Here is a 16,205-nt window from a genome sequence, read left to right as displayed (position 1 = left end):
TACAATCAACTATGTGTTTAAAATAACTAAAAAAAAAAAAAAAATTTGAATGAGATCAAAAGTTTCCAGCAGAGAAAATCTTCAAGAAAGTGTTAAAAATATTGTTGTAAAAAATCCAAAAATGAAAAAAATCAGAAATCGTCAATCACTTTTTAAAGAAACGATATGCACGTTCAACTTTGTATAAGGTCTTAAATAAGTTGCACACTGATCAACCAATTAAAGACAAGAAAAAAACTGAACGACCACCTTCATGAAAACCGGCAAATTGAGCTCAACTCAAGCGACTAGTAAACAATAGATACGGAGTGAGTCAACGACAATTGGGCCAGAAATTTGGAAAAACCCAATTATTGAAAAAAACTTCTTACTATAAACGAACAAAGTACAGTGATGATAAAGGTTTGAGAGCCAAAAAATTGACTCAAAAGTTGGTAAACCATCTTTATGGAAAAAATGATCGACGACGAAAAATATTTCTTATTCAATTGTATGGGGATGCTTGGAAACGCAGGATTTTACACCGATAACATCGATGTGTCCAGAAAACGTAAAATATGCAAGAAAAGAAAAACTCCCTTCAAAAGTTCATGTGTGGGTAGCAATTTCAATTGCAGGTCTGATTCATCTCATTCTTAAAACCAAGCCCAATCGAAAATTTTTGGGGTTGTTTTGCACAGAAATTTTATGGAATTGGCTGGGAGGCAAAAACAACTGGTCAATTTGTCAAAAGAATCAAAGAAAAATTGAAAGAAATCGACAAAGTATTTACAGTTCATAATTGAGTCAAGACAAAAATAAGAAATACAGCAGATCATGATGTTTTTCATTATTTAAAAATGTGAAAACTTATAAATTTATAAATACTTTACAAAACGCAAAAGCAGTATGTTTTTTCTTTTCTTTGTTTTTAAGATGCTTAATTTTAATTTTGTCTCAATTTAATTTTTGTCTCAACTTTTTTTCCACCCGTTAGATGCAGTCTAAACATGCATTACTTATAAATAACATGCATAAATACATATATTTAACATATAAGTACATAAATTTACGCATGTCGTGCAACAGATGCGGAAATTGGTATTACCTGTCGGGAATGGCTGAAACATGCTATTGATCGTAATAAGGGAAATGCAACAAAGCCTGTGACTGATTCAATTGTTTATATCTGTGACTGATTCAATTGTTTATATCTCAAAAGATTTAGAGTAAACGCTTAAGTAGTTAAGCAATTAGATGCTTTTATAACTTTTATATCAACGTCGCAAAAGTAAAATGCAACATGAGACTTTAGTAGACTGTCTATTAAATGTGCGTAAAAGAGAAACTGGTCAACCAGTAATGCATGGTTAATTACTAATTCGTTCACTTTAGTAAAAAATATTCTTTTTGCGTTCTTTAGAGGAATAATGTTCCTACCAAAAGTATTTTCCTTCATTGCCTACGATTGTTATTGAAATAACGATCTTCAAACTGAAAAATTCCTTCAAACATGAACAGATTAACTTATGATTGAACGTTCGTTTACTTTGGTTTTGTTTGATTATATAAGTAAAACAGATCACGCTTTAGACAATATATTTTTAAAACAAAGTAAAATACACATTAAAATAAAATTTTCAGCAAACAATTTTTGTGATATAAATAGTCTTGTGATTTCTTTTTAATCAGGAAAAATCTAATTTTTATTTAAATAAATTACAACGCACTCAAGTATCAGCTTCTTTCGAATACTTTAATAATAAGTTTCTTGCTCAACCCAACCTTAAAAAAATAAACTAATCTTAAATTTATTAAATAAATTTTATGGTAAATTATAAAAAAAAAAAGACAAATTCAACGGAGAAAAAGAATTAAAATCTCGTCAAAGTATTTAAAAGTGCAAATTTACTACAGAAAGCAGATATAAAATCACATTAAGATATAGCCTTTTTAAAACAAACCTCCTGGATTATGCCTTATTATATATCTTCTTATCTCATCAAGAATAAAAATCAAGCATCCATAGGGGAATCCTGGTATCCACCAGACAAACTTAATTGGGCGCAAACCCAAACCGTGGTTCAAGCCAGGCGTGTATTGAAAAAAGCACGTAAGTGCTGTTTCAAACACCAATCCAAAGTTTAAAAGCCAATTTCTAAAAAGAATACTTGCTATTAACTTTTAGAAGAATATTTTTAAAAAATTTCTAAAGATTATTTTTCAAGAAAACTTTTGTAATTCAAACATTTGAAAAATAAACGAAGAAAGAAAAAACATACTTCATTCCTTGCTGGAAAATTGATAAGCGCCTTGTCTTACTAACAATAAGATCGCCCCATTGAGCAACTACAATACTAGTAAAGAAGGCTGTCTGACAAGTGAATTCTAGTTCTTTTCGTTGATAATAAGTCCATTCACTACCGTAGGAGTCAGGCAGACTGTTATTGGTGTTGTCATCCCAGTCCGCACGAATACCAATTAAGAATAAAGGCCAAAACCCGTTTTGTCCCATGACAATAAAATAGGTTAAGAAACCACCAACTGACTAATAAAGTGAAACAAAAAAAAAAAGTTAAAAAAAAAAAAGGAATACACTTTATAGTGATGAACATAGAAAGCTGTTCCCCCACCCTATTCCCTACAATTTGTTACGCCCATGTGACCCATTTTTAAATTTAATGGGAAATTATTAGAAAAACTTCAATAACAGGATTATTGGTCCTACTTAGATAAACTGTATCTTTTTTTCATACCTGAGCTACGCCTCGCATGCCATATGATAAACTGATAAGTCGCTCGTTTACAAGCTTATCTCGAATTGGATCACGTGGTTTACGCTCCATGATATCATTTTCAGGTCCTTCATAAGCCAAAGAGATGGAAGGAACAAGATCAGTACCAATGTCAATGCACAAAATTGGGATTGTTCCAAGTGGTAAAGGTATGTTCAGTAAAATAAACATAAGAAAAGGACAGAGTTCAGGTACATTGCTAGTTAGAGTGTAAACGATAGACTTCTTTAGGTTGTCAAATATTAGACGTCCTTCTTCTACACCTGTTACAATTGATGCAAAATTGTCATCTAGTAGGATCATGTCAGCCGCTTGCTTAGAAACATCTGATCCAGCTATACCCATAGCAATACCTTTAAAGAAAGTTAAATCACATACTTTGTTTCTTATCTAAGTTCTAAAAAGTTTTAGTACTCTAAAGACATTTGAATTGCAACTTTAACATGAATCCAAGTTGTGTGATTAAAAAAGTAGTGTGACAGAACCATTTCTAAATAAGTTAATAAATGTTCGAAACAACTTTGTATTCAAATGACTATTAATTTTCAACAATTATAAACTACCTATATCTGCTTTTTTCAATGCAGGGGAATCATTAACACCATCCCCAGTAACTGCAACAATTGCACCAAGACGTTGACATCCTTCTACAATAATCAACTTTTGCTGCGGGGAAGTGCGTGCAAACACAATTTCTGTGTGATTTCTTAAAACATCATCAAGTTCATCTGGCTCCATGTCTTTTAGCTGACCTATACATAAATACTTCATAAATAGATTGTGGTGGAGTGAAAGCACAACTTTTGTAAATCATAATCAACATTTTGTTGCAAACTATAAAAATTTTGCAACTAAATAATTTTTTCAAGCTTCAAAATGGTATTAGTAACAAAACAAAAAAAAAACACTTTTTGATCAGGTTGTGAATATAACACTGTTATAACATTCTTACCAACATACAAACATAATAAAAACAGGGAAGGAAAATCTTTTGAAAAACAGCAACTGGTATTAAACTTAGTGTAAATTTAGTGTTAATAGTTTTCCTAAAGATTTTTACTTTGATACATTTATAAAAGTTGCTGTTGTCTCAGCAATTAAAATGAGGAGTGAAGCATATAAAGGTAGAGGAGTCAAAAACTATTGTGACCCCCTACCCACCCACCTTTAGTGGGCAAGAGGGGAGAAAAGAACTAGAATTGTTTTAGCAACATTTCGACCAAATAGCATTATATCATTTTATCAATTCTTAAAGCAACAACTCTTTGAACTTTACATTTTTATTTTAGAGTGAAATAACAATTCTATTTGATTTAAAAAAAAAAAAAAAAAAGGCATTCTTAAATTTGAGGTTTAGATTACAAACACACAGAAAGCCATTTTTTTAATGGTTTTCTGTGTGTTTGCAATCTATACCTCATGTAACATTTACTTTATTTTGTACCAATATTAAAAATACTAAAGAAAAAAAAGTTAAAAAGTTTTTATTCATACATTTTTTAAATTTCAAGTGAATTGCAAAGTCTGAAGAAATGACCTTAAGAGTTTAAGACTACAAATTGCTTTAAAAGGTTTTTTCAAAAGAGAAAACCCTATTCCTGGTAATAAATGTAAAAAATAAAATAAGGAATAAGAAACAATACAAACTGTTTTTTGCTCACTTTTTGAGCTTTCAAATGAATTGAAAACCTGAAGAATTATTTTTTAATAAGTTTTTAGCACATGAAAACAAAATAAAAAATTAAGTCTAAAAAAACACCTTTACTGCTCCACCCTAATTATGCATACATACAATAGAATGTTATTGTACACACTTCAGTCGTATATAAAAACACAATTTCCTTTTAAAACAGATAACTGATTATCAAACTTACCACCATGGATTACACAAGCTTTAGCATCTTCTTTATTGACTTCTTCAACTGATATATTCAATCTTTGGGCAATATCTTCAACAGTATCATTATCTTCAGAGATGATGCCAACACTTTTAGCTATTGCTTTAGCTGTGATAGGATGATCACCTGTTACCATGATAACTTTTATTCCTAAAAATTTTTTTTCAGTAAGTTGACACAACAATTATTTTATTTACTTTTATAAATATTAGCATAAATATCAATCTAAGGATTTTAGGTTATACTGTTTGTTAACTGTGTTATCTCTTTAGGTTATAGCTAACAGTTTTCTCACATAAAAATTGACAAAAGTTAAAATTTTTATTTACCAGCACTTCTGCATTTATTAACAGCATCAGGCACAGCAGCACGAGGAGGATCAAGCATACTCATCAAACCAATAAAGCATAAATTTTCTAATGGAAAGTTTGGCTCATCACAATTAAATTCATAACCTCTCTGAAACTGGTCAGCTGGAAGGTAGAAATGGGCAAAACCCAGAACACGCTCACCAAAACCACCTAAAATACAAATTAATTCTTGAAAAACTGAAGATTAAAGCATATGATTTACCTAATTCTAAATAAACAAAGAGGTGATTTGTGTTACGATAAAAACAGGTGGGGAAAAAAAGTGAAGTTCTCACAATTAATTTTATTGATGTGTAAACAAGATTTGAGTTTTTAGTAGATTAACATATACAACTGCACACCTAACATAACAAATTTGAAAAATAATCCAAAACAGTATATTTTGTGGTTAAATATTGAAATCTGAACAAATTATTTCTTTTACAAATAACCAAAAAACAAGCAAACCAAGAGAAGCATAAGCTCTGTCATAAACTTCCTTAAGATCTTCATCAATTGGTTGCTCTTCTCCATCTATCAAAATTGTTGAGCATCTTTCCAGGATTTTTTCAGGTGCACCTTTCATAGTAAGGAGATAGCGTGCATCACTTTCATTCTCTTGCTCATGAATAGAGACTTGATATTTTGCAGTAGAATTAAAAGGAATCTCTGCCACTTTTTTGTTTTTAGATCGTATTTTCATAACACCTCCAACAGAAATTTCAAGAAACTTTAAAATTGCTGTTTCTGATGCATCTCCAGTACACTCTTTTCTATAAAATAAAAAAAAAAAATTTAAAATTACTTTTTTGACAAAAACATTATTTATTGCCACTCAAAAGAAGGAATTATTTTATGATAAAACCTTGTAAAAAATCTTAAACAAACAGATGACTTAACATTTCATTAACACTCCTTAATGATATTTTTTATCTTAATGGTTTATTTTAAAAAAATAAACAGGTAAAACTATATCTTTAGAATAATTTGAATTAAATATAGTGCAAAAATAAACTCATTAAAAACTAAGTTTCACTTTAAAACTGACAAGAACATTGCATGTTAAAATAAGAATTCATCAACATTGAACTTATTAAAACCAGTATAACTTCTAAAACCAACTTAAAAAAAAAAATTTGAAAATTTTTGATAAAATCAGGGTTTGAAGTTTCATAGAAAATACAAAACTATCTGTTATTAATACTAATAAAATAACCTCATAATAGGCACATTATCTTGATTAGCTTTGAATTCAGCCCGATTGCATAATGCTCCAACTCTTGAAAGTGCTTTCCAGGTGGGAGAACCAGAATCATTATTAAATCCAGATTGAGTTTCAGATGTATCAACCTCAACAATTTGTTTATCAAACCACATATGAGCTACAGTCATACGGTTTTGGGTCAAAGTTCCTGTTTTATCAGAGCAAATCACTGAGGTGCTTCCAAGTGTTTCAACTGCTTGCAGATGTTTAACAAGGCAATTCTTCTTAGCCATTTTCTTAGCTGTAAGGGTCAAACATACCTGGAAATAGATTACAGTAAGTTTACAAAAAAGAACACAAATAATTATCAAAACAGAGCCTAAAACTCCAACTTAATATAAAAACAATTACTGTGACAGTAGCAAGTAGTCCTTCTGGAACATTTGAAACAATAATGGCAATAAGATAGATAATGGACTGCAGCCAATTATACCCCATTGAAAGAGAAATTATGAAGAATAGTACTCCAAAAAACACTGCTACAAATGTGATAATATGAATAAAATGCTCAAGTTCAATGGAAAGTGGTGTTTTTCCTAACTCAAGTCCTGATGCAAGATTAGCAATGCGACCCATAACTGTATTATTGCCAATTTTAACAACAATTCCTATACCATTTCCTTCAACCACATTTGTAGAAAAGAAACCAAGATTCTTTGTTTCCAGAGGATTTTCTGAAGTACATTCAGTTAAACGAGATTGAGGCTCTGATTCCCCAGTCAGAGAGGAGTTGTCAACCTACAAAAAAACTTTGTTAATCAGTCTTAGCTGGTCTTAAGTTTAATTTAATAACCACCCTACTCAGAGGATTTTAAAAAGTTGTAAGAGACCATTAATATTGAAATCAATAATCAATATGTTTTGTAACACAAACATTTAAAGTACCTTAAAATAAACTTAAATGATCAGCATTTACATCAAAACCAAAACAGTACAAAAATTATTGTTATTTTCAAAAAAAGTTAACAATTGTTTTTAAAAATCTACCTATTTTAGATAACATAACTAAAAAAAAAAAAGTTGAAGGAGCATTTTTAAATTTGATTGAAAAATTTCGAGTAGTTTTTAAGCTATAGAAATTAATGTAAAATAATAAATAAGAAAGAATTACAAAATCATAGTTGCAATTAATTTGATCATTATCTGCAATATTAAAAAGTTGAGTTGCTCAATGAACTTAGCAAGTCAATTTTGAAAAAGTTATAAGAGTTTCTTCAAAATATTTATTAAAAGTTCTGGAACAAACCAACTGCTAACTATTCAATATTAGGCTTTGGATAAAATATTGATAACTATAGTTGTTTACAATTCAATTTTGCAACTAGTTTTTATATATCGTGTATTTGACTAGGTTGTTGTTAATTAAGGTGCTAAATTTAGTATTTTAATAAATAAATATGGTCTCCAATTTTTTACTAATTGATATTTAAAATAGTCATGCAACTTTTTCCTTAATACTTGCCTTCATTCCTTTAGACTCCACAATGCGAATATCAGCAGGAATTTTGTCTCCACTTTTCACTAAAACAACATCTCCTAAAACACATTGTTCAGGATTTATGGTCATCTTCATACCATCACGCATTACAACTGCTTCTTGGGGAATCAATTTTTTAAAACTTTCCATGATTTGTGAACTTTTTGACTCCTAAAGAAATAAAGATATTAAATATCAAAAGTTAGATGGAGAATAAATCAAATATTTAAAAGTGTTTTAAGAAGCAAGTAGATAAAGTTTAAGTTTGTGATTATGGAATGTTAAAGGCTAAGTCCTTAGGAAGCAAATAACCAGATCAAATATCCAGAACATGAAGTCTGAAGTACTAAAGAATGAAGTTTATTTAAACATATAAACAAATAGCCAATAATTAAATAAATGACGAATTTATGTTTTTACATAACAAATAGGAGTGCCTTGCTTGTCTATGTAATATTTATAAAGACAAAACACCATGGCAAAAAGGAACAACCAGACAATACAACAATAAAACAATAAAACATAAATAAACAAACACTTTATATAACAAAACTTTTTATAACATTATTCATCCATAGTCAGAAAGTAACTTTTTACTTTTAAATTAACATTAATATATGTTGATAGATTGTAGCACATAACTGAAACTAGAAAAATTATATCCCTTGAACTGAGTAACTGTATGTGGTAATATTAGTTAGCAAATATGATCAAAAATAGGCAAAGTATTACAAATAAGCAGTACTGGCACTAAAGTTTCAACTCCTAGCTGCTAGAAACTTCATATGGTTATATTTGGATTTGTTATGTACTTCTCCATGCTTTATTGAAAACAATGATTTCAAGACATTTGTACAGTTATAAACTGTTTCTTTATAGCTATTATTAATTCTAACATTTAAAAGATATTTTATGAAACTTTCATGAAATATTTTTCACAAAAGGGGAAGTTGTACTTGGGTTAACTTTCAGAATTGGTTGATAAGTAATTAAATGCAATTTTTAAATTGACTAACCAAGGAAAAGAGCATTAAAAGGGCAAACACAAAAATGCTTGATTTAATCACTTTGTCTACTAGGATTCATATTAACATGTCATAGTGTACTCTAAAAACAAATCTGTTCCAATTCAACTATAGGTAAATAAACTTGGCTAAATACTTCAGTTAAGTAGGAATGAAAAAAGTTAAAGCAGATTATTATAGTAAATAAACTTGATTATGTTTACAAGTTTTGTTTTTTCTTATTTTTTTTTTTTTTTTTACAGCAATTTCAAAGTATGACCAACTTATTCAAAATTAGTAGCACTTTTTAAGTCCATTCTTCATAAGTCTCAAAATATATCATCCAAACTAACTACTGTGATGAACACATTTGAGAAAAAAAAAAAACACTAATGCTTCGTTTTTTACTCTAACAAATCAGTCTTACAGTAAATCGCTTCATCTCTTACATACTTACTTTTCATGAAGAAAGAATTGGATTTCTGTTGGGGCCTTTCTGAAATGTTAGATAGTAGAAAAAAACAGAACAGTATTTCATTTTACCTGACCAGATTTCTGCCGTGTAAAGGGTAAATAAAATTCCTTTATTTTTTTTGCAATTGCTTTCACTACCATTGAGTACATGACAAGATAAGACATAATGGTTTAGAATATAGTTAATAAATAATGCAGTATAGTTAAGTTTTAGGAATGTACCAAAAAACTTTAAGATGCTTCAATTATAGTTTTACTATGCTTATTTTAATTATTTTTACTACTAATCTAAAAGATTTGAATATGCATATTCTTTGAAAATAATATTTACTAGAATATTCTAAAGTCAGTAAAACTAGTATTCGTAAGGATTCTTTTTCATATCCAAATTACTATCCTTCATTCTAATGACACTTACATGAGATGATGCATCTGAAAACATTTCTAAATCTGAAAGCACCACAAGATTCCAATTAGCATGTTAATAATTTTGATATTTAAAGTTATTGGAGCAGATTGATTTCTGCTGTTATATGGTAAAATTGGCTAGTGTTTATGCTGGCAAGATGACTGCATTAAAATGTAATTTTAATTAAATGTCACAGATTTGTGTAGAAATCATTCAATTGGCTAAAATAAATAAATGCAAAAACTTTTTCAAGATTTCAGCAATGTTGTTTAGTTTTAATTAGATGGTCTTTATTTTAACTAAAACTCCTGTGTTATGGCTGCCATGTCATATTTTTATTGTCAATACCAAACCATTTTACTTAGACAATTCCAAGGAGCGTCATTTTAGAAATATGACTTTCTTTGAATCGGAAGAACCTAGTGTAAGTAAAAGGTCATAAAATTAATGAAAAGTAAATAAATTCTCAGTCAAACAACTAAACTAAATTAAAATAACAGTTTGAAAACCTCATTGTAGACATATCATAAAGAAATTTTAGCTGAAACTTGATTTTGAAGGTCCAAAAAAAGATACATTTATCTGTATAAGACTGATAAAAAAAAATTTTTAGAAAGCATTTTGCATGATAAGTAGTAAATTGCTAATTGCCAGAAAACATATATTATGATTTTTGTCTTTCAAAAAATTAGATCTTTAAATCTAGCTTAATAAGATTAAAATGTATTTTTAATTAAAATTAGTATTTCAAACTTTTAAGTAAAATTAGTATTTAAAATCTATTTTGGTTAAATACAAATAATTAAGTAAAGTATATTTTATTTGTGAAGTTTCATTATTCTCCTAACAAATTTTACAAACATAATAACTTTATTTCAAAGTTTATGTTATTTCATAGTTTAAAGCTAATTGACATTTTGAAATAGCAAAATAAAATAAGTACACTTAAAATACAAAACAAGAAGTCCAGTAAATAGAATTTTTATATTAAAAAATGTTGTCAAAGCATACAATTTTAAGTAAAGCAAAATCACTACCACTTCATTAGGGGTAAAGCTACCATTTTAATCTTTTGAAGTCCATTTTTATGATATTTGGTTGTAGTACACAACTTAATATTATTTTTAGGATACTACAATATATTTTTATATATCTATATAATATTTATATATAATATTATATATAATAAAAGTATTATATATAATAATATTTTTATGATATTTGGTTACAGCACACAATTTAATAGTAAAAACTATTAAAAATGAAGAAAACTGGACCCTTCTATGTTAAGGCTGATTATATGTATAATTGGGGAAACGAAACAGATACTTTATTTCAGAAAATGAATTGTAAAATCTGAGCCTTTTAACATACGCATATTACATTGACCTTTAACTTAAGCAACATTTTTCTCACTTTTGCTTTATTTTATAAAAGTCCTCTTGCTTAATCCGCTAACCAACATGCATGCATTTTGCATAATTGAGGACCGCAATTTGCTAAATTTACTGCACCTTAGAAATATATACCTGTAATAACTTTTGGTGTTAAGATTTTATGTTAAAGAAGTTTACAGCTAGGAATGAATTCTGTCCATATATTAAAAATTTACTTAGTCAACTGTAAATTTGGCATTTTGATAGAAAAAATTTAAATTAAAATTGACAAATTAGAAATTAGATCTTTTAAATGTCACACCTACAGTGATAAACAGCACATATCACCTTTTTTTATTACTTTATAACTGTGATTTTTTTCTTTTAGGTTTTGTCATTTAAGTAGAAAACCTTTTAGATTCAGATTATTTTTAAGAGGTTAGGGATAAAATGAAAAAATAGAAAATAAAAACTCAAATTTTGACAAAATATGACTTGTACGCCTTTGTTTTTAGGAATGAAATATACTTATGCATTTATCAAAAACATTAAGTTTTTAAAACTTTTTGAGAAAATTCATATTACTTACTAACCTGATAGTAAGAAAAACAGCCAGTAATAATTACAACAAGTGCCAGCACAATACCCAAATATAACTCATCTTGGGTCGGATCAGTTTCATTTGTAACACGTATTATATAAACAATGATACAAAGAATAGCTCCGGCCCATAATAGCAATGCAAATCCATTAGTCATTTGTTTTAAAAATTTGATCCATTCAGGCGTTCCTTTTGGAGTAGCAAGAGAGTTTGGGCCATCTCGTTGTAAATTACGTGCAGCTATATTGGAAGTTAAACCAGTTTGTAAGTTAGTCTCTAATTTTTCTAACAATTGATCAAGGTTCATAAAATGCTCATTCTAAATTAAAATGTAAATGAAAACTTATAATTAAGTAAAAATCAAGAGTTTAACAATCTGTAACAAAAAGAACCTTAGATGATGCAATGAAATGAAATTATCTTTTTTTGAATGTGCATGTATGCATAATTAAATGTGTTTTTCTATTTAGTTTGTGAGAAATCCTGTTTATATATATGATTGTGTGGATATTATTAAAACCATTACATATAGCAACAAATTACCATTTCTAGCTCTTTCTTTAGGTCCTCCATTTTTTTCTTGCTAGCTTCCTTTTTTGAAATACCTTTTTTTTTTCTCTCTTTGTCATTATTTGCTTGAGGAACAGTGAAACTGTTATTCTAAAATATACATTTATAAGAGTTAGTGCATACATTTTTCTATACATTTCAAAGGCTCCTTTTATAAAACTATTTTTTTACTAATATTCATTTAGATAATTTTACATTTAAGTATGCAGCATTTTGTCCTCTTAGTACTATTCTAATTCATTTTTACTTGTTGACCTTTTGTTGTTGTTTTTTTTTTGTATTTTTGTTTTTTTTTTTCCTTTTTTGTCGCTTCGTTTAAAAAATCGGCACCGTTTCTATAGTAACTATAAACAAAGTGGATCAAAAAATTTATACTTACATTTTATACTTTTCAATTTCAAAAATTTAAACTTTCAATTTTTCTTTCAAAAAAAATTTATCCTTTCAATTTCGATTTGAAGTATTGAAGGAATAATTAGCAAGTTTTAAATTTCCAGATTTTAAAATTTTACACTGTTAATGCTTGTTTTAATTCAAGAACTTTACGATAAGCTGTACTTTTCAAAAAAAAAAATTCTAATTCTCAAAATCTAATTTTCAAATACAAAATATTTATATGATCATTACTTAGTTTACTAAATACTGCAGTAATTTTCTGTCTTAAAATTCGGTAAGATAATAATTGCATAAGTAGTAAGTCATTAAAGGTCATTTCAAGTTTAATTTCCCTTACAGATTTTGATAGCAAAAATATAAAGATTAATAATGTGTCAATAAAAAAATCAAATTGTAGAGAATACATCCTTTATAAAAAAGATCTATACATATATACAAAAACAATATTTCACCTCTAAGGTTTCTGCCTTGATAGTGTGCGCCATTTTAACTTGCTCAGCTTGTTCCAGTTATCTAGTTAACGTAAAACTAAATTGCTACTATAATTACCTCGATTAAAATAAGATTTTGTTTTAAAGTTTGCTAATTTGAGAAAGTAATGCTGTAATTATTAAGCTATTTATTGGAAAAATATTTATGCGAAAAGCATTTTGGGATAAGTATCGTCATTATCACTATCAGGTAAAACAAGTTTATTATCTAACCTAAGTCGGTTTGAATAAATTAATGAGGCGCTTTTTAGGAAAAGAGTTTTAATTGGAGGATTTAGAAAACAATTTATTGCAGAAAATATTATCATAAAGCATAAATATTCTATCGTAAATAAAACGGGAGATAACTGAAGTTTATTCCATTCGCAGACGTTTGTGAGAAAAAAAGACAGGCGCTCCATTGTTTCCTCTTTTGTTCTTCTTCTTGTGAAATTCAGAAAAATTATATTTTTGCAGAAAAAATTTTTTTTCCTTCTTCTTTTTTACTGTCTTTTGTTTCTAAGGGCATGCGGTTTAGTTATGGCATTTGAACTACACGTGCAGAAGTCGTGGTTAATGGAACCATTCACTTATGGATGAAATCAAATGAGGTTATTGTCAATTCTATTATCGTAACAAAAAAAAAAAGTAATGCTTGATAGAACAGTAGGGATTATTTACTGAACAACAGAAAATTAGTATTTAGTGCACGTATAATGTCATTAGCCTTGTCTCCTAAAACGTACGCAAGCTCGCCTAATAAGTTACACATTTAATACTAAAGCTATTGAATTTTTTTTTTCTTTTTTTTTTTTTTTTTTCAAGAAACGGTACGTCAAACAATCATTTTGAGCTTATTGTAATCGATGGTAAAATCTACCGACTACTTTGAAAAAAAATGCGTAACAAAACCGATACTTAGCTTTAATGTTGAAATAAGTCTTGAGATCGGTTGTCTTGCTTAATTCTAATTTCGTAACTCTTTTATTTACAACCCATCAATCATCCAATAATTATGAATGGTATAATAATGGAATAAACTAGAATTTTAGGTAAGTGTACAAGCTTTTCATATAATACACATGAGTTTCAAAAATGCAGAGCAAGCGTTTTTTAGTCAAGATTTTTTAGGTTGAATTCTTTAATTCAGATTAATTATGCGAATTTCCAAGTAACGTTCATTTTGCTTTTTTAAAGAAATTCTGTTTAACGGCGTAATTAAAAGCAAACTATTACATAATGAGTTGTACTTTTTCCAGTCAGATAAGGAAAATATCTCATTCAAAATCTTTTTTGCTTGAAAAAAAAAAAGTTAGACAATTATTTTCTTTAAATTCTTTACTAAATGTTAAATCCTTTATAACGAAAGGAAACTAAAAAACTCAACTAAAGACTTCACTCATAAAATGTAATTAAGTCAATTTTATGGTCAAATCGAGAGTGCTTAAATTTCATTTTCGTCAGAACCAAACATTCATCCGATTACGATGTACTGAATAAAGATGAACACATAAAAAAATAGTCGTACTTTTTATAATCCTTTTTTTTTTTTTTTTTTAAAGTTGTAAATTTCTGAAGAATAAAAGTATTTTCAAAATTCTGTGGCTTTTTCTCTAAATTTCTCGATAGAGGAAGGTGACTACGAAAGGTTAGAAAAAAGAACTGCATAAAATTTTTCTTCAATTGGTAAATGTTTTTTTTAGTCTTAGCCTTACAAATCCTTTTATTAGTTACTCTTAAGTTATCTAGGAGACGCTGTTTATTGTAATAGTCTTATTTGTAACTTAGCGACCGCTTTAAATGCCACGAAAAGTGAGTTTTATTTTTATTGTGTCAAAAAAGAGAAGTTTCAGCTTGTCACTTGTTCTATCAGCATTAGCATCAAAAATTTAGAGCTAGTCCGATTAAAAACCTTTAGTTGAACGTCTATAACCGATAACGATGACGTAAATGCCAATTGAATATTCTTTATACTCCCAACATCAGCACATTATAAAGGTTCTTTGTTAAAAAAACCTTCATACCGTTCTTTTTTTTTCCAAACTCAAACATGAGAATGTAATATCAGTAATCCAGGATATTATCTTAATCTAGCCTTTTGAATCGGTTTTTAAATCTTCACACTTTTCTCATTAATAGGGTAATCAAAAAATGCACGCAAGGCTTACGAGTAATTTTTTGCTTCTAAATTATCTGCATATTTTTTACTCATCAAGTAAAAGCTTTTAGCCAGAAAACAAACAACTCAGCAAGATTGACTGGCCATTAACATTACATTCGTTATTATTAACAACTTGTTATCAGGTGGTCAATAGCTATTGTGTAAATATCGGTGATTTTTTCTCGGTCTTGAAACGGGCAACACGTTTATACGTGTACTCAAAAAGCTCAACTAAATGTGAATGCTTGAGTATTTGAAAACAAAATTTATAAGTAATAGACTATTGTAACAACCATTGCCACGTAATGACAAACAGCTACAACCTGCACTTTAATACTTAACAGATTTCAGTGCACCAATTTGACTTGATTTTACTGTGCACTTCTTTTGGGAAATAGGGGAAATAAAGTAAACAAACAGCAATCAGTCAAATAACAAGTATCATACAATAGCTACTCTCAGTAGCTATTGTATGGTACTTGTTATTTGACTGATTGCTGTTTCACATTAAAGTTAAAAATATCAAGAAATTAATCAAAAGCCGATAAGTTATTGATTCTCGGTTTCATACCGTGAATTTGAACACTGAAATGGAGGAAATCCTTTTAAAAAAATACAGCTTTTCATGGATAGTATGAATAAACATGTATTGTCCACACCATGGGGCTGATGGTTTAATGGGATCTATGACCGAAGACTAATGGCTGATGTCTCTTAAAGAGAAATGAAAGCATCCAACAAGTTTGGTGATAAATCCCAAATTATTTATTTTAGTATATATGCAAAAAAATATTCATTAAAATGTATAAGTCTGCAAAAAGTGTGTAAAAATAGGAACGAAAAGTCTCTTTAGGTAAAAAATTTTCAGTTTAAAGAATGGAATAAAAAACCCATAAATTTTCTTTTTTTTTTTTTTTTTTTTTTTTTTTCATTTTTGTAAAATTCTTTAATTACCCATAACAATGTTTAACAATCAAATGT

At 28.3% G+C, this 16,205-nt stretch overlaps 1 protein-coding gene across 2 annotated transcripts; it reads right to left on the bottom strand.

Annotated features, from left to right (window-relative positions):
* Window positions 1–1,561: 1,561 nt before the first annotated feature.
* On the bottom strand, window positions 1,562–13,216 carry LOC145180793 (sodium/potassium-transporting ATPase subunit alpha-like). Of its 2 annotated transcripts, XM_090082213.1 has the most exons (14): window positions 13,046–13,216; window positions 12,171–12,287; window positions 11,620–11,946; window positions 7,749–7,934; window positions 6,638–7,024; window positions 6,239–6,546; window positions 5,491–5,795; window positions 5,002–5,193; window positions 4,649–4,822; window positions 3,338–3,526; window positions 2,736–3,127; window positions 2,262–2,527; window positions 1,944–2,137; window positions 1,562–1,764 (listed from the first exon to the last, which is right to left on the bottom strand). In XM_090082213.1, exons 1-14 carry the CDS (start codon window positions 13,076–13,078, stop codon window positions 1,736–1,738), a joined length of 3,099 nt encoding a protein of 1,032 aa, XP_089938339.1. In that variant the 5' UTR covers window positions 13,079–13,216; the 3' UTR covers window positions 1,562–1,735. The 2 variants fall into 2 exon arrangements, with proteins under 2 accessions (XP_089938339.1, XP_079911878.2); XM_080055752.2 differs by lacking the exons at window positions 11,620–11,946; window positions 12,171–12,287; window positions 13,046–13,216 and adding an exon at window positions 9,660–9,948.
* Between the last annotated feature and the right edge of the window lie 2,989 nt (window positions 13,217–16,205).

This window comes from Hydra viridissima, unplaced genomic scaffold (genome assembly GCF_058129835.1).
Source record: "Hydra viridissima isolate aposymbiotic clone 2 unplaced genomic scaffold, HvirCarnegie_v1 scaffold_3, whole genome shotgun sequence".
Lineage (NCBI taxonomy): Eukaryota > Metazoa > Cnidaria > Hydrozoa > Anthoathecata > Hydridae > Hydra > Hydra viridissima.
The sequence above is the reverse complement of the archived record's forward strand: the minus strand, read 5'-3'. Positions and strand labels throughout refer to the sequence as shown.